Here is a 25943-nt window from a genome sequence, read left to right as displayed (position 1 = left end):
TAGGTATTAGGAAAAAATTCTTTACTGTGAGGGTGGTGAGACACTGCAACAGGTTGCCCAGAGAGGTTGTGAGTGCCCCATCTGTGGAAGTCTTCAAGGCCGGGCTGGATGGGGCTTTGAGCAACCTGGTCTAGTGGAAGGTGTCCCTGCCCATGGTAGGGGGTTGGAACTAGATGATCCTTAAGGTTCCTTCCAACCTAAACTACTCTATGTTTCTATCATCTTTTTGAGTGTGGAAAGCTGTCAGAAGGGCATTGCACTATTACACTGTGCTGTGCATGAAGTTTGCCCTCCATTTAATTTCAAATTGAGGTCAGGATGATGAGGTCCTTACAAACATGTGACTCAATGAAGCATCATTTTCAGCAGCTTAACAAAAATCTTGAAATGATAAGGAACACTTAAATTGTTCCTGGTGAAAATGAGGAGTCCAAAACTAGAATACTCATATTTTTCAAGGGAAAAAACTTGTAGTAGTAATAATAAAATCTTACTATAACACTTTTCTAATTGAACTAGAATTCTTACCACCGAGCGTATGGGTATAGAACAGCTGATGAAGTAGGGGACGCTGACTGCATTTGTGGGATATTTGATTCCAAATTTTGGTTTGCTTAAAAACCCGTTTCTGAGTACATGTGAATGTTTCTGGTTGCCAAGTTCTCTACAGGTCCACCTGCATTTCACATGCTCCACTTCTGCTCTTTTATACGAAAAGAATTTGGCATACATCATTCTTGAAGAATAACTGAGCTGCCTCAGTCTGAAAATATGAATAATTGTTTAAATGGTCCAAAAAACATTGCCTGTATCGCCTTGGCAAGATCATAAATTAAGGAGGAACAATAAATATCAAATACGCAGCATATATGAAATCAATGAGGTGACTTTTGATTTAGAAAAGTAAAATGTCTTTTTTTCAGAAGCTGGTGTTCAGGATATACAGGACTTTCAAAGGACGATTGAGAGTCTTATTAACAGTCTAATTAACCTCCTTTCTGTACAAGGTGAAGTGTTGTGCTCTAAGCGAATGATAAAAAGTGTGAGGGAAATACAGAATTGGATCAATTTATTTTAATGATAAATATCCTTCTAGTCTGGTTGGATGAAAGTAAACATATGTGGGCTATGGTTTTGCTTTTGCTGTGTGCCAGGATTCAGCTCTGAGTGAATTCTTCAGCAGAGTTATAAACCTTTGAAAATTGCTTTATAATGGAAATGGTGACAGACCATTAACTACAGTAGTATAAATGCATTGAGTTAACATGTATAGTTGTCCTAAGTTGCCAAATACATGAAACAGTATGTGCTGAATGTATAGGGAAGAGGCTTCTTTTAGTTTTAACTAATTGATTACATGATTCATATTACGTTAATGTTTCTCAAACATACGGCCCCTGACAATATTGGACAGGTATCATTCAGGGGCTAAGATAGATTTGTACTGTAGTGACACTGCGATCCCACTCTAATTGCTATGCTGGAAGGGGACCAAGAAGCATTTAACATGATGCATTTAATCACCAATGCAGTTATAGTGCCACTGAAGCAGATACATTTTGCTACTGCCAAGTCATAGGAACTTCTGAATCATAAAGAATCATTACTAGATAGGCTGGAAAACATTGTTCCCAATAAAAATGCAGAATCTGGGATTTTGCAGTCACACTTAATTAGTATCTGTGGCTTAAGTATCTTTAGAATTAAATATCTAATGAATGCATGCTATATGAAAGCATTTTTTCTCCAAACTCCTTATTCTTCCATCCTCAAAAGACAACTGAACAAAAATTATTTTGAAGAACGACCATCATTCTGGTGGTGTTTTTCAAGCATTGAGAATATACACCTATACTAGAATATTTACTTATTTTTACTCTGGTGCAGCTGCATGATTCTTGCTATTGGTGAGCTTCTACATTAATAATACTAGGTCACTATTACCTTAAAAACTGTAGGAGGCATCCTAATATAGATGAAACTGAGCATTTTGTATTGCCCTTTGACACTTGTGTGGAGTTAAGCTAGTATTAGTTTTTAGTATTTCTGGTTTGCTTTTTTTTTCCTTTCCTCTTAAAGATGGGATGGGGAAGCTAGGAAGTGCCTGAGAGTGCTGGAAAATGTAGGATTTTGTTACAAAACCTTCAGTATTTATTAGGTGTGCCTATCTAAGTATCTTGGCAGAAAATTGTTTTTGTTAGGGAGACTGAGTATCCTGAGATCAGACAAATTTCTGTATACTTTTTAACTCGCTTCGAATACACAGAATTTCCACATGTAATTTGTTCTGGAACCTTCACATTGAGATTGTCTTTTTCTGGCTATTGTGATCAACTACTGTACATTTAAGAGTCTTGTCTTTGAGATTTATAGCTAGAATTTCAGCTTCATTCTCTAGATGTGGTTTCATATTGATAAAATCATTTACTGGGAGAGGGAGAAGGAAAAACAAACTTCCAGTGAAGACAGAGTAGAATGTGCATGGATGGTACCTCACAATGGTATCCTGCCAAATGGCAAGGAAGAAAAGGAATAATTAGTAGTATAGGGCATAAATTTGAGTAAATAACTTTCAGTGCTTTTAGTGGAGTAGATCTTTCATAAGAATGTACTGGAAGTACTGTATGAAAATGGAATCAGGGAAGCAATCTCTTCAGTTTTATTAATTAGTTACATATCAATACATAGGATTTGAAGTATTTTATTTTTGATATTTAATGGCTTTTGCTGGCTCTCGTTTTGCATTATGCACCTTTAACCAGAGATGCAGATGTTGATCTTGTTGAGGTTAGGACCTTATGGTGGTCTGCTGTGCATCTATGTGAAGGCTCAAATAGTTTATTTTGCTATGGAGACTTGTAGGCACAACAGTGCAAGTAAGGGATAATGGTTTGAATAGCTTCAAATGTGTTGTTTATTTTTATCTTTACATGTGATTTATTTATTGCTTAAAGTATAACTATGTTATAACTTCCAGGATTTCCCATTTCTGTAAATCTCTTCCCCTTTCAAAGTTCCTGTGTCATTGCTATTACTTTCATGGCTGTGTTGTTAAGGGAGCGTTTTTTTACTTTGGCAGTGGAAACACTTTTAATACCTACACTTGTTTCAGACCCAGCCCTGTGGAACTGTTGCATGCAATCATTCTGTAGCCTCTGCGGTTTTCCAGCTGGCTTAAAGTATCCTCTGCCTCTAACTTGCTCTGCCACTTGACCTTCGAAGCCTGCTTCACCCTGTGGTTTCCAATCTACATAATAATGTCGTGTCACCCTTTAGTTAAATTGTTTCTTTCTGACAGATGGAAGTACCTTCAAATAGGATTTAACTTTATAGTCTGCCTCGCAGATAATACCATTCTATTTGTCTTGATTTATCCATAAATATGAATGTCTTCCTGAATACCAGCTTAAATTCTGTACAAGCGGAGATTGTAAATTATCGGTATAAAACTGTCTTTCTAGGGATATTGTACAGATAAAATGTGTACTGTAGTAATTCTGGATTAGGTGCTGGTAAGCATGAAGATGACTTTTATGAGGGAAATCTGGGAATTACCTTAATATGTCTCGTTAAAAACTGTGGTGATTTGATATCTGATTCAGAAGCACGTGAAATATCCCCAAACTAACCATGACAGAAGGGTGTAGAAATGTTGGGTGTCAGGCTAAAGACTTGAAGTCTAAAACATGCAATTCTCATTGCCAGGACTGACTTTGAGTTCTAGCTTCACTGTGCCTTATTCACCTTTACAGTCATGATTTTACCGTATGTTCCTAGAAATACGAAATGTATTGCTTTCCTATAGAAGTCACCTGCTCTAAGTAGAGTTTGCTACTGTGACCATCTCTTTCTTATGAAGTGGAAACAGAGGGCTGTATCATGACCAGGACTGTTCGATATGTTAGAGCTTTGAGTGTTTCAAATAAAATTACCTCTAGAAATAACAGATATTACAGATGTTTAATATATTTGAAAAGGCTATCACGAGCAATGAAATTTTATATTTTGGTGTTCTGCCTGGCAGTATGAGCTTCTGGTGAATGCTGAAGTCGCTAGGAGATCATTAATGTAAAACAGCGATGTGGTTAACAAGACTTACCTCACGGAGAAAGTGGCAATATGCAGGTTTGCTCAATTCTAAGAGTCTGGTGAGAGAGCCCTTGCCTGCTGTAAAGAGGAAATTCTATCAATGAGAGGAGGGATTTGCAGTGTAACAAAGAGCTGTCAAACATATATTTTATTTGACAGACATTGACATGACTCTCAGATAATACCTAGTAAGTTTGACGTATGTAAACTGCTTAATGCATTTTCTTTGTAAAGCTTTTGCTCTAATTAAATATTGCACTTTCAAAAAGGGGCTGATTGTTGATCAACACTGTTACTCTGTCTCTAATAAAAAATGCCATTTTCTTAGTTCTAGTAATGTTGATGGATCTGCAGTGACATAAGTGACTGTGTAAAAGAAACTAAGACAGAAAAAAACCCGACTCAAAGTTCAGAATCTCATCTTATGTAGCAGCCTCAGACTGACTTGGATGCCTTGAAAAAGCATATAAAAGGATCAGAGAGAAAGTGATCCTTGAAACTGTAACAGTGAACTGAAGTTATTTAGCTCACAAGGTCACTTGTCCAATAGCACTGTCCTTTCAGAAAATCTGGGGGGGGGGGTTGTGTTATGAGTAAATGGCAGCCTTTTTCCTTTTTTCACATAACTGTATGTTGTGTGTGTGTATTTTCCATTGTGGGTGTGCTGATAAGTAAATATTATATGAGCCTTTGGATTGATATTTAACAGCTGAGATGGTTGATTATACCACTGAAAACATTTGTCATTGCCCGTTCCAATGTCATCAATATGAACCATCTGAACTCTGCCTTTCTTTTTCTTTGCTGCCCCTGGGGTTTAATGGCTTTGCAGAGAAGCTCCTGCCTGGCATATTGAGCTGCTCCAGAAGGTCTAACCCATAAGCAGTGAGTACTGAACTGCAGCACACTAATGCTGTAGGTGTTGACTCACCATGCTGTTTTTAATTGCAGTTCTTTTGAAGGTAGATAATCTGTGCAGACTGTCAACATAGATATTGAATCTTTGGGTATATACCAATTTGATGATGTATTTGTATGGCTACAAAATGCTGTTCTGCTTTTCTTTTCCGGGGAATTAACTTTTCTCCTGTGCACATACTGTTTGCATTTAAAACTAGCTTTCATGTGTCTGTGGCTCTTGCTATAGCTGGCAAACGCTTATGTCTCATATCTGCAGTGAACTGTGTTCTAGAATTCTTGAGCCTGATGTAAACCAGCTTTCAAATGTGCATGAATTGAAAAGCATCTGTAATGTTTTGATATGACTAATACTAAGATATGATTGACCAAGTCTGGATTTACTTTGTTACTGGAAAGGGGGGGAATTCTGTAATTCTGACAAGTATGTTCATTTGTGATCTAATTGCTTTGAAAAAATTGTTACAATTTTTGTTTCAAGATAATAAGCAGTTTTGATTTTTATAATTTATGTATTGTAAGATGCAGATTTCATCTCAATTCCATCCATGTTTGGCTGGAAATAGAAAATAACTGTTTTGGTAGTCTCAATTTTTTTTTGTGTATGCCTATTTCTAAAGATAAAGATGCAATTAATTTGGCTAAGTGATATCTTTCAGCTAGAGGCTGCCCTGAGGAGGCATAAAGGTCTTGTGGGCATGAACAGTTTTGGTACAACCTTGCCTGTCAACATATACCTTCAGACCTGCTCAGGATGCTGTTAATGCTTATACATAATGGCGGAGCTGATTCCGGAACGCTGAACAAATCAAATATTGGGCAGTGTGCACAGAAACTGGGTTGCTCTTACCTAAAGACATTTCAACATATAGAGAGCATTTGAGAATATTCTCCAGCTTGCTTTGTAAAGGAGATGTTGTCATGTTAGATGACAACCTTTCGTAAACTGGGAGAAATTTGTTCTCCCATAGCGTATTGCTTTGGGTAGTTTCATGGTAGCCGGAGAGAGGTCTATAGCCTTAATTTATTTTTTTTTTTTTTTGGTGAGCCTACTGACTTTCTTTATGAGGGTGAATGCTTGTAGCATAATTGCACAAACACTTTGGAGGCATCTGGGAGGCTTAAGATACTGCTGTTGTTCTCCAGCTGTTTTTCTCTCAGCTGAAGGTTGCTGCCCTCAAAGTTGAGCCATACTAATGGATCATATGAACTGTCCTAGTCCATGTCAGTGCAAAGTCAGCCAGGTTATTTTAGATTACTGCTGGATGCAGCTGAGGGTAGTAATGAATAGCTTGAGGTAATAACTTCTTAAACCATTCCAGCTAGACTTCCAAGAGCACGTCTGTCTGTGTCCTTATAAGTGCAATACTTTAATCTCTCTATTGCTGTACTGTATTCAGGATTTGTCAGGACTGCAGACCTGTTGCCAAGGGGAGTCTAATATTCAAGTGGAATGTATTTGCTCTTCCTGTCCATCATTATTATCATATTGCAATAGAAAGATTCAAATGATGAGTGTGTAACATATACATTTAATGGTAGAGTAAGCTTATTTTCATATATGAGGTAAATGTGCGGAAGTCATGTTTTGGAAGCTCTTTAGATCAGAAAGAGATTGCCGTATGAAGTCTCTTCCCCCTGTCCCTGTTCCTAGTTCAGCCACGTCTAGCCACTTATCTCTGACTCCTAGCCATTTAAGTTCTTACCCTCTCTGTACCCTTGTTTCATACCCCCCGCCCCCCAATTCCCTGTATTGATTAGAATTATAATGAATTTTTTAGCTCTTTTTTTTTTTTTTTTTTTTTATTTTTTTTTTTGCCTCAGGTCCAGCAAGACTATGAATCTCTGTTCCAAATGCTTTGCTGGTAAGTGCAGTAAAAGGTTTTGTGTTTTTGTTAGATTATCAAAACCACATTGTTGGCATCTCCTTTAGGATTTGTGCATGGGTTTATCTTTCTTCAGTGTGTATATGTAATCCGGTTTTCCTTACTTTGGTCCTTCATTTATTTGCTAATCAAGAACCTCTTGTGTAAATGTACCAATCAAACCTTGCTCCTGAAGTTTATGGAATTCTGGTACACCCCTGAACCACAGAGCTCTGCTGTCAGCACAGCTCCTATACGAATGATGTGGCTTTCAAAATGCCTAAGTCTGAATTGTAATTTGGAATTTTATAGGATTTATTTTGTAATAACCTCTGAAATATGGTATGGATAAAAAATTAAAAGGAAGAGTTGGTATGGAACACCACTTGTTGCATTTCTTTTTAACTTGCAGCCCTTGAATGTTAAATCATCACTAGCTCATCAGGCTAATTCTAATTGCTACGTATTATTTTCTTATTGCAAGGTCATTGCTACAGTGTAAGATGTTAGGAATTGCTATTGACCTTTTCATGTTAGCATCTTTTAGGTTTGCCTTTCTGAATTTTTTTGTTATTATTTAGTATTGTAAACTTATTTTTAATTGCAATTAAAGTGCTGTCATAGTTCATGGTTTTTAATTTCTCTTGGGGGAACAGATACAATATTTAAAAGTTCAGAACTTTTTTTTAAACTTCAAAGCTTTTTCTGAGGTTTTTTTTACAAGAAATGAATTTTGACTTGTAGATTTCAGATCTTGGGTTCATCATCACTTCATTAAACATTAAAGGTCGTCAAAGGCTGTTTAGCAAAATGATGCATGTATTTCTCTGGCTGTTTACAAAGCCATGGATCACTGGAAAGCGTATACTGAAGAAAGTGCAAGTCCTTTCCTGTACTCTTTCCCTACTGACCACAGTCAGAAGCAAGCTACTAGGTCTTTGATTTGACTCAATACAACTGTTATGTTCATATTAGCACTGTAAATAACTTCTGTTTGTGTACCTCAGAAATGTGGAATTTCTGATTCTGAGATACCAAAATGGCCCATCCCTCATATTCTGAGTTTAACAGAGTACCCAAAACTTAATAGCCAGCAGACCAGGCATTAAGCAAAGGCATCTTTTATTTTGGTTTTACTGTTAGGTTTTTTGTTGTTGTTTTGTTTGTTTTCAACAAGAAGAAAAATTCTTGGCTTCTATTCTCTAATTCTCCTGAAATGCCATTACCTCTGATCAAGTTCATTTTTTCTGTTGTAAAAATGCAAGATAGTATCTAAATATCTTTGTGATTTTGGGGGGGAAGTGAAGACTACTTTTTTAAAATTTTCAAGACTTTCCTTACAGCCTGTTTATTTTAATGAAATAAGACTTTTGAAGAGTTTGGGTAACTTAAAGCTACTGCTAGTTGGAACAAAACCAGGTTTTATGGAAAAAGGCAAATTTAATCTCTTTTTAAGTCTTGACTATGGTTCCTTCAACATGTAGCATGGAAATAACTAGTTCTGTTTGAGTAGTAACTCAAAACCTCTCAATATCATCATTCCAACATAACAGACTTTTTTTTTTTTATTTCTTTTTGTGTGATGTCACTGAAATACTTTTAGCATATTTTTTATACTGGGTTTCCAGCCACAGTATTGAAATAGAAAGATGTATACTCCTGTTTCTGTAAATTTAACCACCACAGATAGGAAGATTTTAGGCAAGTAAGCTGTTGAAATATGTTTTTTACCATTCCGGGCATTCCAAAGGTATGATATGGAAAAAGTTCCTATTGTTTCTCTTTTAATATGGCGAGTTATTAATTCAAATGGATTGAAGCAGATTTGTATACGAGGGAAAATTGGGAATTATTATTTCTCTTGACCATCATTTCCTTTCTCTTTTATTTTAGAAAAAAGAAATCCGCACAACGAAAAAGGTTAGTAACTTTGTTAAATGCCTGGGTTTTTTTTCAGAGGGAAGGGATAGAATCCAGTCTTCCTATTTTATTAAAAATTAATTTCAGACACACACAGCAGCAAAGCCCCTTAGATTTGTGTAAGCATTACCTTTTTATATAGATCAGGGGAGAAGGGCAACAAGTCAGCAAGAGATGAAAACATTGTTGGGTTTACATTGCAATATGAGTTACTACGTGGAACCTTCCTATCCTTACTGTTTTTTTCAGACTTTCTGAACTATGTACAAGTATGTAAGTACATGATCCTGAGTTCTTCTTTTCTTCTGCGCTTCCTCTCTTCCCCATCCCCTGGGAAAAATGGTCATAGTTTGATGTCTGTGATATTAACAAGCACAGAAATGGAGCAAAGGGCAATGGTCAGGGGCTGTCAGTTTGCGTTCTTATTTGACCAAATGCTTGTGATTTCTAAATTTCTTATCAAGATAAATTCACTGAATTTTCACTCCCATTTGTCCAAAGATGAAACAAACAGCAAAACCAACCAGGTTATGTTGCAGGGAGACTGGAATTCCTTGTTTTGGCTATTTTTGTACATTTTCTTATATTAAACATGGAAATACTTTTCACAGGTTATTGTAAAGATTTAAGTTGTTCAGCTTTCTATGGCAAGAGTGAGCTGGATACTGCACAGCTAAATGCAGCCCTTTGCCTAGAATTGCCCAATGTTTTGACCTAGATCTAGAAGGTTTACTAAGCTCTTTTGTACAACCACAAATCTGCTGTTCATTTGCCGCAGACTAGTTCTTGGCTTGCACATAAAGGTTTATAAATACTGAAGAGGAGCTTGAAGTTAGCTATCCTTTTCAGCCCTCTGCCTTCTCTTCACCCCATCTGCCTGTTCCAAGAAGGAATACCTGACTTGTTTTATTTAAGCCCTGTAGAAGCAGCAGACTCTGAAATGTTCAAGAGCCTCTCCGAAATAATTTCAAGTTAATTGTACTTCTGCAAAGTTCTTTACCACATTCTGTCTCCAATTCAGTGCTGACCACGTGCTGTCAATGCCTCAGAGTCTCCAGATACAGTGCAAGTATAATACTACATATTAAATTGCTTCAAATAAATTTGCTCTTCAGATGGTTAAGGCATAGTTGCTTCAGACTTCTTGTACATCCAGAATACAAATGCAATAAAGAGTGGGGGTTTTTAAAATCAGAATATAGGCTGATAAGTGAAAAAAATGCAAATTATGTCCAGAGTATCTCCCTTAGTGACACCACATCTTTTGCTAATACTGCAACCTCTCTTCTTTCAGTGTGGTAAACTGCTAAGCCTGAATGATTAAAATACAGGACAGTGATGAGTGAAGTTTTTCAAAAGTACTCTTTATTAATCTATCTTTGCTTCCATTAGGTTTATAACAGTTTTAATATCGACTTCAGATAGGGACATTGAGTACTTTGTAAAATTGGCTTTTCAAAAGTAGGCTATTTCAGGAAGGAATTCTACACACATTCATGAAAATAACACCTGGTACCTCAAGAACTCAATTTTAATTGGAACCTCTGGGAACAGTCACAGCACAAACTATTACAGAGTAAGAACAAATATTTAAATACAGAAAATGGTAAAACTAGACTTTCTACTTAAATCACACCAAAAAATGCACTCTACCTTTAATCCATTGGATTGTGAGTCTAGAAAGTTTAATTTGTGTTGTGGTGCTATCAGCATTGGAAAGAGGGGTGCAGGAAGTAGATTTCAGCTTGTTCAGTAGTGTGTGAAGCTGAAGGTAAGTGCAGCACTGGATGGTTTGGTGGAGAGATACACTTGGAAAACTGGAAGAAGATAAAATGATGATTAGGGTATTCATGGATTTGTGAATCAATTTCATAGCCCTTCTGTCTGAAGGTGTAATTGGAACTTCTGGAGGTGGGTGTCCATCTCTTAATCCAGCTATGCAATATTCATGTTCTATGAAGCGCTAGATCAGCATCACCTAATTTGAGAAAATACTTCAACCAAATAGTCCAAGAATTCTCTGGGTTTTAGGGGCCTCGACTCTTAGTTCAGTTTTATTTTTAGTTTGAAATCAAACACATTTTTTTACATACTGGTATCTTGATGAGTAAAAACTATAGATTTTTAATCTCCATCTATCAGGTAGGATATCAGTATTGCTGGAACCACATATATGTTTTAAATACATATACTTAACTCTGTGTGAGATTATGAAATTTTGTAACTTCAATAGTATCTTTTATTCTTCTGAATTTGAAAGATCTGACTGGGGGGAGTGAGGGGGGGAGGACAGACGCTAATCTTCTATAGGCCATCTGATTCTAGAAGCATCAGATTATTCCCTATTCTTTCTATTTCCTGAACTCACTCAGATGTCTGACTGTAGAGTTATTTCATGGTTCTGTGCATCTTAACCCTACTGCTGATCTTTATCTTGTCATGCCTGTTTTCGGAGCTTACAAAATTGGGGGTTTTGTGTGACTCAGAGTCACTTGAATAACACAATTTCCTCTTCTCTCAGTCTTTGTAAATCCTGGGAGCTATTTAGAGTGCTGCCTTGTCTGGCAGTAATAACACCTACTGTAAGCATGAGCTGGCAAAAATTGGTGTTCCTGCCTAAATAGATTTTGCTGTTAATCAACTGCTAACTTGATCCTCAGTCAAGCTTTCAGCTTGCTTACTGGAAACCTTTTCAACAGGTGCATCTTGCATGTTGCTAGTTCAAATTCTGTCATCTTTGCTGTATCGTGTTGTATGATAAATTATGCTTCATTCAGCCCTTCTCTTCTTCATAAAGTTTTCATTCCTAAATGAATGATTAAAAGTCTGTTAGGTTTGCATTTTCCATATTCTTGTAATTTCTGATGTGAATCCACCTGTTTTAGTACTTGGCTAGAAAAGCAGAAGGCGTTTTCAGACATTTGAAACCAACACTAAGTACTAGTTTTCGTTATCTGTACACAGAATGTTTCTCTTTCAGTATGGTATTTCCTTTGTTGGCTCCTAATGGAAACCGGTGCCTCAATTTGTTGCTTCATGAGGCTAAAATTTGTTGCTGTATTCACATCTGTCTGTATTTTGAAGTACATGGACTGCTTACTACAAAAAACAGCGCTCACTGCCTAGCCCTTGAAAGTAGTCAAACTTCATCTTAAACTTTTATTACACAGTCAGGCTTGCAGCTAAATAATTCTGTGGAAAATTGTATAGCTGGTTATAGTGGCAACAAAGATATTTCTAATTCTAGAGCATCTACTAATAAAGAATGATAACATTTCAGATATAAACTTAAATATTGTTTGGCATACATTTAATTTCTTTTACTCTATGCCCAAAGAATTTTTAAAAGGAGAAGTCTGGTGGGGAAAAGATGTCTTAGCATAATTAGTAAACTTGAAAAGGTGAGATGTATGCTAAGCTTGAGAAAGACAATCACCATGAAATGGAATTAAGAAAAAAAAATTGGATAAATTACTTTAGTTGGGCTTCACTTATTTATAAGCTTGATTTGCACTGCTGACCCCAAAGACATTTACTCTATTAGTGTGCATTATTCTGTGGCTTTAAAAAAATGTAAAGATCTGAGTAATAGCTCTGTTTGGGTTGTTAGAACAGGGCAATATTTTGTGAAAGGATTTGGAAAGGATTTATATGTTTTTAGTTTACTGCTTTTCCCCTAACTTGTCTTAAAGTTTTGGAGGGGAAATACAAATTAATAGAAAAGGAGTTTATTCAAGTATAGTTGTATTATCTAAGCTTAGGATTAATTGGTTTACTTCTGTCAAAAATAGTACCATCAACCAAATTATCCAGCATATTTATGCTATGCGTTTCTAGTACTCAGTATATACAGGAGAATTGGAAATATGAGAAAGGAGGATACCTCAAGCTTTCTAGACTTGCTGGAGTTTTAAGAGTTAAATGGAGATTACATTTTGAGTGAAGTTAGTATAATGTTACTTGAGAGGTCCACTTTTTTCTCTGTCTATGCTATCAAGGCATGGAAGTTGTGGAGTACAGGGCTCCTATGTTGCTTTGTGGCAATACTGACAGGATTTTGCTATGCGTTATATAGAAAGGCGTTAAAGATGCTGCATGGAAGACACAACCCTCATCTGCCTGGGACCTGCTTGTGTGAAGGCATTGTGTATGCAGCAGTGCAACGTAGGTTGTCAATAGGGCCAATGGCTCAGCTGCTGGTTCAATTTGCTCAATTATTTTCTCCTTTTTCCTCCTCCTTCATCTTCCCCCATATAAAATACTGGGAAGGGGCAAGCACTGATGGAAGACAGAACCATGAAGTATTTCTACTTCTGTGCAATCATTAGTGGAAGAAAGAGAATTTCTTTCACAGCTGGCACTCAGATGTTGTGTATTGAGGTAGGACAGTTTTTTTTCTTTTTCTCTTTTCTTCTTTCTGGCTACTACTAACTTAAAGTGAGTAGGGCTTTTTCCAGTCACATTTGAAAGTATCTTTTCATCACAGTTTAGGAAAATCAAATGCCTTTTAATTAAGAACTTTAAAATTTTACCATCAATCAATCCTACCAGCAAACTACCCTGTAGGATATTAGTGGCTGTATCATTGGATCGCATCTTGCTAAGTTTGCAGTCTAGTAGTCTGGGTTTCATTTGTTAAAAATATAAATTGCACTCAAACAAAAATATAACCTCTTCTCAGTACTGGCTAGCTGAAAAGACTGCCAAATAGTCTTAATTTAATTTTTTCCTCTGTCTTGACAAGACATCACTGTTGTTTTCCATGTGTTTTCTTTTTCGTATCTCAGGGGATTGCCAGTCCCATTGTACAGATTGATCTACAAGCAAAGAAAAGAGCTCAGCCCTTTTTTTTCCTCAGACTTGCATTTTTAGTTTTTCGTAGCTCTGTTTTCTAGTATGTTTTCTTCTTTATGGTAAAGCCAATTTCTTTGTTTTGTTAATATTTTGTTCACCTTCTAACTTGTAACCTTTCCAAATGACTCGTTGAAACACCAGCTGTAATTTAGTCTCTTGTGTATAGATTCTCTGATGATGTAAAAAAAAATGTTTAGAAATATGACTTAATTGCCATGATGTTTGCACATTGCCAGCATGAAAGCAGAGTTACCTATTTAGAATGTGCAACCCACAGGTTTAATTTATTAAACTTTCCTGTAATTCCATTCTCCTATAAATGTGTGCATAAGATAGGAGAGGGAATGTTTTTCTTTTTTTCCCATTTAGCAATTTGCTTGAGTTATAGAAAAGTCTGTGCTCTGTTTTGTGTATTTGCTCGTTTGGAAACCTTTATAGAGACACTAGTGATTTGTTCCTTAGCCTCCCTGTGGAGTTTGTTCCATATTACAATCTAATTCCATGTCCGTGTCGTGCACTCCTGAGCTGTTAATTTGTACATTTCAATGCAGTTTGTTTCATGGTGTTTTTGTAATCCAAACTGAATGTAATGAGCTATGTGCTTTGGGGACCCAGCCTTGCCTTGCCAATTAGAACAAGTGGTTACTGAGAGAGAGAGCATGTTTTAAATAAAACATGGCACCTCTGCGTGGGACCACCAGCCTTCGGGGAATAAAAGAGGATATTTAACTCTTTCTCTCTGAGAAGAGTGGTCAGTATCAGTTTAGAAACATTCATTTCATTCCTTTGAGAAGTATGATGCAGATTCATGTTTCATCTTGCAAATAAAATTTAGTTCGTCGTTGGAGATGTGTTATGCAGTACTGCCTGTGGAGCATTTAGGAATGCACAAGGATATCTGTCAAGTTGACTACGTGTTTTCTAGGATTCTAATCGCTGATGCCACATGAAAATTGTACGGGACTAACAGCTAACCTTTCTCTTTCCCCTTGTACTGCTACCCAAGAAGCTGAGGTAGGACAGGAAGAGTGCCAGGTGGTAAAAGAGCTCGTTTCAAAATGTATTTTAGAAGGGAAGGAATCTAGAAGCAACACCTACTAAATAAGAGTACTAAGTTTATGTGCTAGGGGACCATGAGGAAGGGCTCATTGTTGTTCTACTGTTTCAAGGTAACTGGGAAAGGGTACCTCTATGACCATCAATATTTGTGATTTTTGCAGAAATTATCCAGCATTCTACTGGTCTTTACACTAACTGAACTCCTTGGTGAATTCAAGCAAGACACAACAACGATTTTAGAAGTTAACTCTACTTTGCCATTCTTTCTTGTATTCCAGCCCCAACGTTTCCTTTCCTCCCTCTTCACTCTAACTTGCATGTTCTACATGCTTGTGCATCTTCAATGGGAAGAAGTTACTGTCCAGCAACAACCTTCAGCTAAGGACACTGAGAAGGAATTTAGGTGAACAGTCATGGCGATTGACAACATTTCAACAGCCCTTGCATACACAAGCAAGGCAAGACCAAGAAAAATCTCCCTTGTGCAAACTTCTTAGCTCAGCAGATAGGTGTAAGGGAAGTATAACTCTTTGCTAAGGTGGTTTAAGCTGTTAGGTAAGCAGGTGTACAGGAAAAACATGGTCTGGATAATAGAACAAAATGTTAACTGATGACTTTTCAATTGTTTATCCATTTTATATGAAAGGAATGTGACCTAGCAGCTAGACAGCTAGCTAGGAACTTGAGACCTGATTTCCTTCTCACAGTCAACGAGTATTTCTTTGTGATACTAGACAAGTCACTTTTTTTTTGTCTTCCACTCTTGTTCCTCATTAGTTACTGAGAGATGATAGTATTTTCCTGCTTCACTGGAATGTTTGTGAAGATAAAATATATATGATGTTCAGTACAGTAACAGTGGTCATCTAAGGAGCTGAGATAAATCTAGAGCGCTATCTTGGGAAACAAAAGGTTATTTTGAGGAACAATATCTGTATTTTCCTCTTCCAAATCAGCTTGAAGTAAGCATGCCATTAGCACATATTAGATTAAAATACAAATTGGATGTCTTTAAAGTCAGTCAGGGCCCTCAGGCTGAGTAAATTGCCCAAACTCTGGGATAGAAGCTTGATTCTTTGGTTGTATGTAATGCAGATTCACCCACCACCCTCACCGCCCCACCTTACCCCCTAACTCTAGCATAGTGTTAGTGATAGTGCAGGAAACTAGTGTAACAATTAGTGTCAGATCTTATGGAAGAGGAAGGCAATTTTATTTCACAAAACCTGTAATTAAGTTGATTGTGTCTATTTATGCTTTCACACCCATATACTCACAAGCCCCAAGATGCATGTCCAAGTAGTCTGGCCAAGATCACCTGTGTGTGACATGGAGAGCAAGGAGTTCTGTCTTTTGAGCCCTTACTATCACGAGAAGCTGATTTTGGACTTGCGTTTTACACGCTTGAGGAATGGATGCTGTGAGGGACCTTTTCCTTATTTATAATGTCTTAGCCCTCATAGGTCTTGGGCAAAATTCTGGAATTTCAGTTCTCTTCTTTCCCTTATGTGGTTATTCTACCATTGCAGTTCTTTTCTTCATCTTCTTGACGCTTTCTCTTTAGTCCAGCTTGTTTCTCATCTTAATTTGAATGAAATCACATTGCACTGTTGCAATTAATGCATACCACTTCTTTTAACCCTTTTAATGCTGTTTCTTGTGGAGCCTGCAAACATTCCAGTCATTGTTAACTCATACCAGTCTTCATGTATCTATTACAAATCTTGTATGTTCTCACAAAGTTAGTCACCAGAGGGCAAACTGCTCATGCAGATTTAGTCAATACAATTCTAACTTTGCACTTTTTAAAAAACAAACAAACAAAAAAACCAACAAAGCCACAACATTGTCTATAAATGAGTTTACATGTAGTATTAATTAGATGGAAACTGAAAAGTATAATGACTCTTCTTTGGAGATATAGAAGTATTTTACGTTGAATGAGGGGGGAATTTTTAAAAGTTAACATTCAAACTGTTGGACTAATTTGCAAACTTTGGGGAAAAACCCCAGCCCTTTAGATAAAATTTTTTCTTGTGATCACATGAAAATATCATCTAACTATTAGTGAGGGAGAGTAATAGTAGGTTAAAATAGTTTCCAGAAGGAATCTGGCTTTAACCTTAATTGTGAGTAGATGAATCTCCATAATGGGGGTGGGGAAAAAAAATAATCTTATGCTGGATATCTCTAAGCCTGCAGGACTGTACATAAGGCCTTTCTTGAAAAGATACCCGAAATAACTGCATCTCTAGTAACTGAACAGGTAAGATTTTGTTCCTTTCCTTTGCAGAAAGCATAGACTGTTGACTGAATCTGGCACTAAAGATTTAGGAAATGACAAGGCAGGTTATGGTGCCATAATAATTAATCCAATCTGTGTCTATGCATTATAACTGTCTTTTAATCATGCTGAAAGGATCAAAGAGTACAAGAAAGCGTAAGATTACTGGCTTAATCTTCTGGTTAAAAACACAGGTCATTAAATACTATCTAGGTAAGCTCTGTTTGCTGAAAATGTCTCCTTTAAGCAGATACTCTGTCCTGATGTGAAGACACTGGGGGTTCTGTATGCACCACGGGCGCTAGTATTTCTCATGAATAACCTCCCTCACTATTAGGTAAGAAATAAGGTACACATTTTTAATTGCAGCACTATAGGGATGTTTCCACAGAATTGTACTCTCATTTATTGTACTGAATAGGAAGCAGTGTAAGACATTCTGTCATGCCCTATATCTTCTTACTACAACATTTGCACATTGACCTGAATGGAGAATAATTATTTTCTTTATAGAAATTCTTTAGAGAACTAATTAGCCCCCTGCTGCTTCAAGAAAATAAGTAATTTACCATCTTGACATTTCTGTGAGTCGAGGTGGTGATGTTCTTCGTTCCTCACTATACATAGATAAGAATCTAAAGCACAAATGTCAAACATTCGCAGCTAGTGGATATCTACTTTGACAAGCCTTGGGACTGTAGCCCTTTCTTAATCTCCCTCCCCTAAAGCATATAATTTTATGATGCTTTAAACATTGAAAGTACAGATCTCCCTACCTTTATGGAACTGCAAGAGCATTGAATGCTTCTGCTAGTGGGGTCCCAAGAATATCTATTTGAACATCCTGAAAATAAATATGTGTAGGAGGAATTTACAGAAGTAATGCAGGAATTCTGCGGCAAAGGCAATGGGTAGAATTTACTTCTTTCTGATTTCTCTTCAGAATTTTCCTGGGGGTTAAAACGAAGTCAAGAGTCTAGGAGAAAGCTTTGCTTTCTATAAAATACTGATTTCATGTTTTGAACTTCTTTCATTCTATCCAGTAAGCAAGTTAAGGGTCCTCTAAAAGAGAAGTTCTGTGGTTGTTCGCATGCACTATAAAAAGAATTTAAAATTAAAGAGATCAGATCACAAGTGCACAAAAATCATTAGTTCAGACACTTCCTGATTTCAGACTGCTTGACGTTTCAAGCTTAATGTAGGATTTTGCCATCCTGTAATGCTATCCCCCATCCTTCTGGTATAAATAAATTCAGTTATGTGGGACTGTGACTCTTACTGGGTCAAAGCATTTGGAAACCATGAGCCAGGAGTGTTGATTCTGAGCTGCTGGGCTACAGTCAGGTCACAAGTTGGACCCAAATGCTCTGTCTCACTTGTTCAGCTTCAGCACTTCTGATCACGAGCAGTCTAGTGGTAGTCTTCTATAGAGTCCACCTTCTGAGATTGTAAAAGTAGCTCTAGTAATGGTCTTCAAAGCATAATGCAAGATTTTTCTCTCTCTTTTGCATTAAGACTTGTCATGGGCCAAATTTGGAGGGAGGCCTTGGTTTGTATATTTTTAACTGCTAATGTTACCCACAGCATAGCTGTTTCTTACTTGGGTAAGTGAACACATAAATTTCAAGTTGAACAAGGTTAATGAACTTAGTGTATAAGGAGGAAACCTTGGAGCTTTCTAAACTTTGTTTTGTGTTTATGTACATTTATATACATTAGCAGTTCAGCAAAACTGGTAGCAGTTTTATTTGATCTCAGTTCCTAAATAACAGGAGCTTTTATATTTTAGGATTGGGACATTTCTGCCTAGCTCTGTGGGAAAGGTCCCATGTAAATGGAGAGCAAGTTATGAACAGCCAATAAATGTATTGGGGGGCTGTAAGCATTAGAAATCACCAAAAGTAAACTTGTGCATCTCAAATACTTTGGGATTGCTCAAAGTGGACTTGGTATTTACTTGCTTCCAGTTAAATTCTCTTTATCTGGGGTGAAAGTTGTTTGCAGTGAGCTAAATCAGCAAAAAAAGATGCATTTCTTCATTGGTAATTGTATAAGTTACAGGCTTTGCTCTCTTAACCAAAGATGGTGGATTTTTGCCTCCTGTCTTTTTTTTTGCTTAAGAGCAGGAAAAAAACCCCTCCAACACTTTAGATGGTGTCTGTGGAGGTAAATACTAGAGTCTGGCTCATTTCTAGGCTGATAATGAAATAAGTTGTGCTATCTACCATTGTGCTTTAGTGATGTTTAGTACAGTACAGTGTTAGTGCTTTTAATAGACAGGCTTTTGTTCACCTCTGTTGACATGTCCTGCCCTGCAATATGTGAAGAAACAGAAAGCTGATCCCAGTGTAGGTGAGTGCACTCTTTCACGATGACATTTTCTGTGCTTCAGCAAAGTCTGTGCATCACTTCAAGTCCTCAACGGAACTGCTGTCTGCTGAAGAGCTTTGAGCAGCAATTTAAAAGCTAGATTTTGGCAATGCTGGCTTTTTTTTGTTGTTGTTGTTTTTGTTTTTAAATGAGACTCACTGGTATCTAGAGAAAACTGTGATAGATGTAAGTAATCCTAGAAATGCAGAAGCCTATGATGGGTGTTGACATCTACCCAGTAGACAAAGGTAAGTTCATGTTTAGAAATACCTCAAATATTAGTCTTTATTTTGCACCATTTCTGTTGGTCTCTGTAATTATTATTTTAAAAGAGTTAAAATTATTGCATAACTGGAAACTTTTAAATTTTTTTGTCACTTGTTTTGATAATCACTACATGGAAATCATAGCTGATGCATGACTGCTGCTAGTCAGAGGTAATTGGATGGGTTCCAATATGAATAACTTTTTTTTTTTTTTTTTTTTAATTGGGCTCTTGGTTCTATGAACAACTGAACTGAAAAAAAGAGTGTCTCTGAAGCCAAAATCAAGATGGCTGGCAATATTCTCCAAATCAATATATCTGGTAGCTGTGGATAGCAGTAGGTCTCCAGTGCATTTCAGTCCCTTTTTTTTTTTCTTTTTTTTTTTTTTTTTTCCTCCTCTCCCCTTTCAAAGAAGGGGTCTTGGTATGCCTCAGTTGGGGGAAAACATATAGGAATATTCATCAAACAGGTTTAGAAATGCAGAGTGCTGGAAACCTTTGTAACAGAACCTGTTTTTCTTGGTGGTAACCAAAAGAGCTTTACTGATGTAAAGGTCAGGTTTCATGTATTTGTTCCCACTTGAGCTCTTTTTGACAGAATGAAAGCTATTTTGCTCTTGATTTATAAGATATTTACTGTGAGTTACTACTGCATAAACATCTGACATTGTGAGCAGCTCTGTGTTCTGCTGACCATGCCCTAGTAGATGGTGAAAGGAATTTTAAGATATTTATTGGGGCCTTTTCTGTATGTACTGTAGCAAAGGACAAAATGTCCATTTACAGGAGAGTAGAAGTAATTGTTTTGTTTTTAACTTGAAACCATTTTCTCTTCCACACAGCAAGCTGCAATAAGTAACTCCCTGTAGAGAGAGAATGAATAGTCAGTTGTGACTCTTTCAATACACACACCTGAGCCTGAGAAATTAAATCGTGCCTTAACCTACAGGGAAGGAAAACTTATAGCTCACTTACTTTTGGCTTCTGAAGATGTCAGTAGGACTTTTGAGTGTATCTCATTTCAGAAGACTTCAGAAAATAATCAAAGTAATAAACCTTGTATACTATTATGGCAGCTTGTTCTATATTTAAGCATACCAAGGTATTCAAATGAGAGTCTAGCTGCTTTAAAAAAAAAAAAAAGTTAAGCAGATAATCTTATTGGTGTGATGACACATAATTTATATAAATGCAAGTTGAAGATGATTTCTGTGAAGAACAAGAACAGTTTGTAACCCTTTTTGTACTCTAGTAAAATTGACCAGAAATCATTTCATGGGTTTTATAAAGGTTTAGTTAGGAAAACTTTGAAACCATTCTAGAGGTTTCAAAATTTGAAACAGATTTTTAATATATTTACCCATATAAATATGTGTGAGGGTGGCATTTCAAGCTTGTGTTATCAGGTAGAAATCTTGCATCTTCTTAGACTATGCTTGAGTAATGCCAGATTAAATGCTCTTGTCTGCATAGGTTTTTAAATATTATTCTTCAGTGTGTAGAAAAATACTGAAGTTCTTTATCAGTTTCTTTTCCCTACGGTGTTGTTCCATGACAGTCAGGAATAAAATAAAGATCTCTTAATCTGGACCACATTTTTTGTGTGTCTACATCTTTAGTGGGGAAATAAGCTAAAATGCTGGTATGTACACATGTACATACACGTTCTGTATTTTTATAAGTATATACGTTCTCTCTAGATATATGCTCTATATTTTATGTAAATGCTCTGAAGTGTCTTTTTACTCCAAATTGTATGTTAAATATTTCCCATTATGAAGTTATTTCACTTTTTAGAATTTTATGCTAACTTGTCACATTCCTAATAAAAATAATCCTTCAGATATTGAAAGATCTCAGTGATGTGCCTTCTTCTGGAACTGCAGAGAAAATATTTTATTAATTTTGGTTTCTTTTAATTATTTTAATGATTAAAATGAAATTGTGAAACAGTGAGAATGAAAATTAGCTTCCTGGCCTCTGCTTTAATCTGTAAACAGGGCTGTTGGGAAGGAATATCATGCAGGATGTGACAGTCTGAAGCAGTCATTTTTACTAACAGAAGTAGTTCCTCTAAATAAATATAAAGCTTGTCTTAAACTTAAAAAAAAAAATCCAAAGCATTTGGGGTAACTTCTTATTTAACCAAGTAATCAATTTTAAATTCCTGTATCTGTAAACTTTCTATTAAATTCCAGTTTGCATTCAGATGTATTCCTAAACTATGAATAGACAAATAAGCTAGCAAGCAAGAAATGTCCAACAAAACTGGACAAATACTAAGTTTAATTATTTTGTAAATGTGTGTAGATATCCTTTAGGTTTTTTAGTTAACAAAAAGAAGTGCTAACTTAATGTAAAACTGTCTTTTATTGTAAGTTAGTATGTTTAAATGTGAACAGTGACTGAGAATCAGTCTTTAAACTCCGATCACCAATTTATAAAACATTTTGGTTTAAATCAGTCTTTTGTGAAACAGGATTAGAATAACATTTACTAAATTTAAAATCTGACAATTCTTTCACGAGCTGCCAGGTTAGAACCAATTTCTTCCATTTCTCCTTTCCTAGAGAAATTCTAAGGAATTCAGGACCTGAAAATTGAAGAAAAGCATAAACTAGTGTGAGATTGTATTATTGAGCAGGTGAAGAAATCCTGTGTTCTGTTGTGCATTCTCCACCAGGTCTGAGGCTGAGTAGCTATAGAACCTATGTAAACATCTAACTGCAAGGGTTGAGAAGTTTTCTGTTTTCTACCCAACCTTCTTCTTTGGTTCCCCATTCTCTGTAGGCTAAGGGTTGGGTGGGGGGAGAAGTTACAGTGGCATGGCATTTACTGTGTCCAAAACATTATCCTTTCTTTTCCTGCCTTGTATTAGAAAACTCTTCCTTCCCTTTTACCTTCTGTCTTATATTGCATACAGCAGAAGACTGTACTCTAGTAAGGATGTGGGCACTTGTACAAAACACTAATTCATGCGTAACTGGGTTAGTGAAGGGAAAGTTTCCTGAGTTTAGACTGTACTGCAGATGCCAGTTGGTGGGTGGTTGAGTGAAACTAGTAGTAAATTACTGTTTGGCCTGTGCTGTTCTGGCTCTCTAGTTAAAACTTTCTTTGCTAAAACCTTTCCATGGTACTATTTAGGATAATTTATTAAATAGAGGCTTAATATGGAGTTGAATTTTGTGGTTAACTGCAACTCATGCTCTCCCCTGAGCAAAGGGCAGAAAAAGTAGGAGGCTTCCTGCCTGTTTTCTCAGTTCTACTGCTGATTAGGGAAACTGAGACTGTGAAAGTTGGCTTTTTTTCTGCTATATAAGTTTGTGCAGCAACATATTAACAATCTTTCAGTTGTGCCCTGGTCTATTAGCAGGAATATACAGTGGTTCAAGAATGAATTTGCTGAAAATTTTATGCCTCCATGACCTATTGTAGAACATTATGCTGCTGCAGTGTTACTAAGTCATTTTTCATCTCCTTTTAAGTTAACGTTGACATTCTATTACTGGATTTGTTCTTGTTGTCAGATTGGAACATAAAGGAAAAAATCTTATTGCTGGAATATTAAAATTAATTGTTTGATAAGCAGTACCTTCCTTGAAGTAGAATTCTCCTAGAAAGATTATAATGTAAGATCAATCTGCTTTAAATTTGCTTTCATGTATGAAAAAGTGCTTTTGGAGCATTTAGGGCATCAGGAGAATGCAGGAGGTAAGGATGAGTTGAAATCACAGTGAGAAGGGGCAAACTGCAGAAGAGATACCCATGTTCTTCCATGCTGGTATTGCAACGGATAGTAACTCTTCACAGGTCTGCCTTTAAGCATTATAATGCCTTTTCAATAAGTACCTTGTGACACTGTTTGCTATTTGGTGATGTGAATTTCATGTGATGTACAGAGAGGTGGGAAAGCTGTTTGGAAATGAAATGTCAGTCCTGGTGGTTGGTGGTTTGGTGTTTTTTGGTTTTTGTTTTTGTTTCTGTTTCCTTTGAAAAGAGCCTTTTTGCAAAACTGGATGCAGGTTTGGACTAGGCAGGTTTGGAGCTGGCATTTTACAAATGCTTTCACTGTAGATTTTTACTCTGATTCAACCTGGGTCAACCCTAACTAGAAGTTACTGATAAGGAATTTCAGTTTGCTTGTGGAAGACAAATTGGCTTTATAATCCAGTTTCTATTTAATCCTTTATCAAAATTTCAGAATACTTCAGATGAAGCATTTGCTTTTAACTTTAGGGAAGAGGTAGATCCATAGAGATAGAGCTAGAGTGCTCAGCATAACCAGTAAGAGGTTGGGGTTGGGGAAGTGGAAGGAAATTCTTTGTTTTGCTTTTAAGATAATTTCATCACCCTACTTGGAGACTTACAGTCCTTCAGACAAAGCTTAGGCATAAATGTAGGTGAGCTGGTATTTGGCATAAGTGGTGGAGCACAGACTTCTGCCAAGAGGGATGACGTGTGCAAGGAAAACACTCATCACTTTCACAAAAAAAAGGTGAATGGCAAATAATTCACTAATTAACAGCCCTAGACAGAAGCACTCAATTTTCTGAGAGAGTTTTTAAATTGCTCATTTTAGAACCTCTTATATTTATTAGGCAAGTGATGATTTGCTTTTACTGTTTTGTATTTATTTTGTTTTTCTCCTGGTGGGATGGCCAGCAACATGTGATAGCTGAGGAGGAAGACAATTGTCTTCAGTTTGTTCTGTGGACAATTGTGTTTTTCCAGGAGTTTTTCTAGTGTCTTGCTTTCTTGTAGAGTGGCAGCAGAATCACGTAAGGCATATGTTTAACACATTTGGTTGAAGTTAATGTCTTCAAATTATGTTCATCACTCAGATATAAAAATAAAACCAGTGTAAAGTAAATTTCAGTATTTTTGTGCCTGAAACATTTTAAATTGGTGCGAACTGCTGCTTAAACTAGAGTCATACACTGGCCGGAGAGGTGGGTTGAGATATGAAAGTTAGGGTTAGAGTTAGCTTCTTTCTTCTGATCCATGTTGCTGAAATTTAGATCACGAAAGGGATAGTTGGAAACCTTTCTGCCAAAAGTCTGAGTTGCGTGTCTCATCTGGTGGGACTGTCTCTTGCTGTAATGGCATTTATGAAGAAGAAAGCTTTGGTTTGTCAGAAGCCATAAACTAATGAAGTAAAACCAGTTTGATCACCTAGTCCATCTGCAGACAGCACAAGATTTCTGATCTACTTTTGGTGTGTGTTGTGGGCTACAGAAATTGCTTTGAGGATAAAAGGCAAATAAGTTAATGGAATTGCTTCATCTTTACAAAGAGCAAAGGAAAAATGCGCATTTCCCTGATGTCTACCAAATGAGGTACCAAGAGGAGTTGAAATACTTAAAATCTAAGTATTGCTCTGCAGGAAAATAGCCTTTTTTCCTCTATTTTCATGTCAAACACCATGGTATTTTTGCACTTGAGGTAGATTTGGTCCTAGAGGCTTTTAGAGGGTTTGTAAAAGAAAAACATTAGGTTTATGCATATGTTACCTTACCAAAAAAAGTACAAGACATGAGTGTGAGCTTTCTAGGGTTAAAATAAGCGAGGGTAACACTGATTTTTACTTATTTATTTATTTTTAAAATCTTCCTCCTTCCTTTTGAGAAGTGTGACCTTCACGGGATGTTGCGTATAGCTTGGCTCCCAATAGACTTAAAGAATCGGAGGCACATACCTTGCTTCAGAGCTGCCTTTTTTCAAGTATTCTTACAGTGCTGTCAGTCTTAACTTAGCTTTTTCTGACTTGGCTTCATAGGGTACAGCTCCTGCCTTAGGCAGACCATACTCGTGTTTGGTCCCAACTCAGAATGGATCATTATTATTTTTATTTTTAAGATTTGTATGAAATTTCAAATTGTTCAGTTTGATTTATAGAAATACATAGAAGAAAAGGGGGTTCTGTTTGAAGAAAAAACTTCATTAAATGAGGAACCGAGTTTTGGATCCCTGTGTTCCAGGTGGCAATGGTTTGTGCTGCTAGGTCTACAGGTGTCTGCTGGAAACAGTTCCCTTATACTAGGCAGTTCTTTGTCATGTCCCTGTGCCCCCACTTTTTTTTTTTGTTGTTTTCTGGTTTGATTCAGAAGGTGAGTGATAGATACGTATCCGTCAGTGTGGTAATACCTAGCAGAATGCAGGACAAGAAGGTTAAAGGAGAGCATCTGTATCTCTGATAGCTTTCCAAGAAGCAGTTTTAATCCCTAGGGTGTGATACATTGCCTGTCTTGTATGATAAGTGGTTAAGTGTTCCTTACAAATCAGGCGTCCTGTGGTAACCTCTTTAAATTCTTGAAATCAA

General features: G+C 36.6%; 1 protein-coding gene across 7 annotated transcripts in view; it reads left to right on the top strand.

The window, feature by feature from the left end:
- ZFAND3 (zinc finger AN1-type containing 3) overlaps positions 1–25943 on the top strand; it is a 150792-nt gene that overhangs the window by 30145 nt on the left and 94704 nt on the right. For 2 of the 7 annotated variants that reach the window (XM_041128600.1, XM_041128602.1), the window contains exons 2-4: positions 6832–6872; positions 8766–8792; positions 9042–9065. In XM_041128600.1, coding sequence (XP_040984534.1) covers positions 6832–6872; positions 8766–8792; positions 9042–9065 — 92 coding nt within the window. Of the gene's footprint in view, positions 1–4921; positions 4979–6831; positions 6873–8765; positions 8793–9041; positions 9066–25943 lie in introns of all 7 variants that reach the window. The other 5 variants (XM_030034725.2, XM_030034728.2, XM_041128601.1 and 2 more) reach the window with 4 other exon arrangements.

Source organism: Aquila chrysaetos, chromosome 13 (assembly GCF_900496995.4).
Source record: "Aquila chrysaetos chrysaetos chromosome 13, bAquChr1.4, whole genome shotgun sequence".
Taxonomy (NCBI): Eukaryota; Metazoa; Chordata; class Aves; order Accipitriformes; family Accipitridae; genus Aquila; species Aquila chrysaetos.
Note: the sequence above shows the minus strand (reverse complement) of the source record. Positions and strands in the feature narration are given on the sequence as shown.